Below are 1,456 nucleotides of genomic sequence, written 5' to 3'. Positions count from 1 at the left end.
GTGTGTGTGTGTGTTTGTGTGTGCGTGTGCGTGTGCGTGCGTGCGTGCGTGTGTGTGTGTGTACTTGTATCCCCATATACATCCTACCTTATCCGTGCTCACGCACCTGTGTATACGCCAACACAGAGCCCTCAGCGGACGAGAAGATCAAACGGTCCATAGTGCAGGTACAGATGTTTGGTGAGATTGATAAGGCCCTGTTGCTGGTACAGGCGGGTAGTTTGGCCTTTGACCTGCAAAGCAAACTGCAACTGGCGATGCAAACGGTCGAGAAAGGACTCTCTGAGGCGCCCTTACACGTGCAAGAGCGCAAGAATGGTACGTGGATAGGGTTGTGTGTGTGTGTTTGTGTGTGTGTGTGTATTACATGGATAGGGTTGTGTGTGTGTGTTTGTGCGTGAGTGTGTATTATGTGAATAGGGGTTTGTGAGTGTGTTTATGAGCGTGGGTGTATATGAGTTTGTGGGTGTGTGTGTTATGTGCACAGGGTTGTGCGTGCGCGTTTGTGAGTGTGTGTAAATGCGGGTAAGCTGTGAGATTTTGTGTGAATATTTATGAGTGTGTATGTTTGGTTGCATGTGTGTGTTTGTGAGGGTGTGATATACGCGTACGTGGGTATTTCCGTATGCGTTTATTCGCGTGTGGTTTATATTGATATGTACATCGGTGTGCATACGTGTGGTGTCTGTGTGTGTGTGCATGTGCGTGCATGTGAGGGTGTGTACACGTGTTGGTTTGTGTGGGTGTATATCTATGTGCATATGTGTCTGTGTGTGTGTGGTGGGCGGGGGGGAGGGTTGCACTGCTGTACAAATAACCACCCAGATAGCTACCACGTTCTACACCCGTCTATAACCGTAAAATCGGTGCATATTCACTGGGTTTTAGCGTTTAGGATTTAGTTATGCTCATGCGTGTGTAAACTCACACAGCCATGCACCCGACGAACAGAAAGCCTGTACCTTGTTAAATCGTGCATGCATCACAACACACAACTATTAGCGTACAAATTCAAAATATGTACGTTTACGTACATTAATATATACGTATTTGTCCCACGCACATAGCCACCTACCTCCAAAGTCAGAATACGTATATTTGCATACATGTCTGTGTACATCTGTGCCCATTATGTCATGTACGGAGACGCTCACACATCCTTCTTCCGTATTCACATCTTCAAACACACAGCTGCCAAAGAGAAGGACAACACTTTACCGTCGGATATGGTGCTGACATTCTCAATGCCATTGGCAGCAGCACAGGTCACCTACGGCGATGTCGAGTTTACGGGCGACACCTGGGTCAACAAGGGCATCCCATGTGTACGACTGCAGTCTACAGATACTGTACTCTTGGTCAGCAGGTAAGGTGTATGGGAATATGCATATATCTATATATATATATATATATATATATATATATATATATATATATATATATATTATTAGTTAGT

General features: G+C 45.4%; 1 protein-coding gene across 1 annotated transcript; it reads left to right on the top strand.

Annotated features, from left to right (window-relative positions):
* Positions 1-128: 128 nt before the first annotated feature.
* Positions 129-1,370, top strand: SARC_16086 (hypothetical protein; the record flags this gene model as incomplete). Its single annotated transcript, XM_014289803.1, has 2 exons — positions 129-318; positions 1,192-1,370. Coding segments are annotated over 2 exons (369 nt in total), but the record flags the coding sequence as incomplete, so codon positions are not given.
* Between the last annotated feature and the right edge of the window lie 86 nt (positions 1,371-1,456).

The sequence above is a fragment of the Sphaeroforma arctica genome (assembly GCF_001186125.1).
Source record: "Sphaeroforma arctica JP610 unplaced genomic scaffold supercont1.7320, whole genome shotgun sequence".
Lineage (NCBI taxonomy): Eukaryota > Ichthyosporea > Ichthyophonida > Sphaeroforma > Sphaeroforma arctica.
The sequence above is the reverse complement of the archived record's forward strand: the minus strand, read 5'-3'. Positions and strand labels throughout refer to the sequence as shown.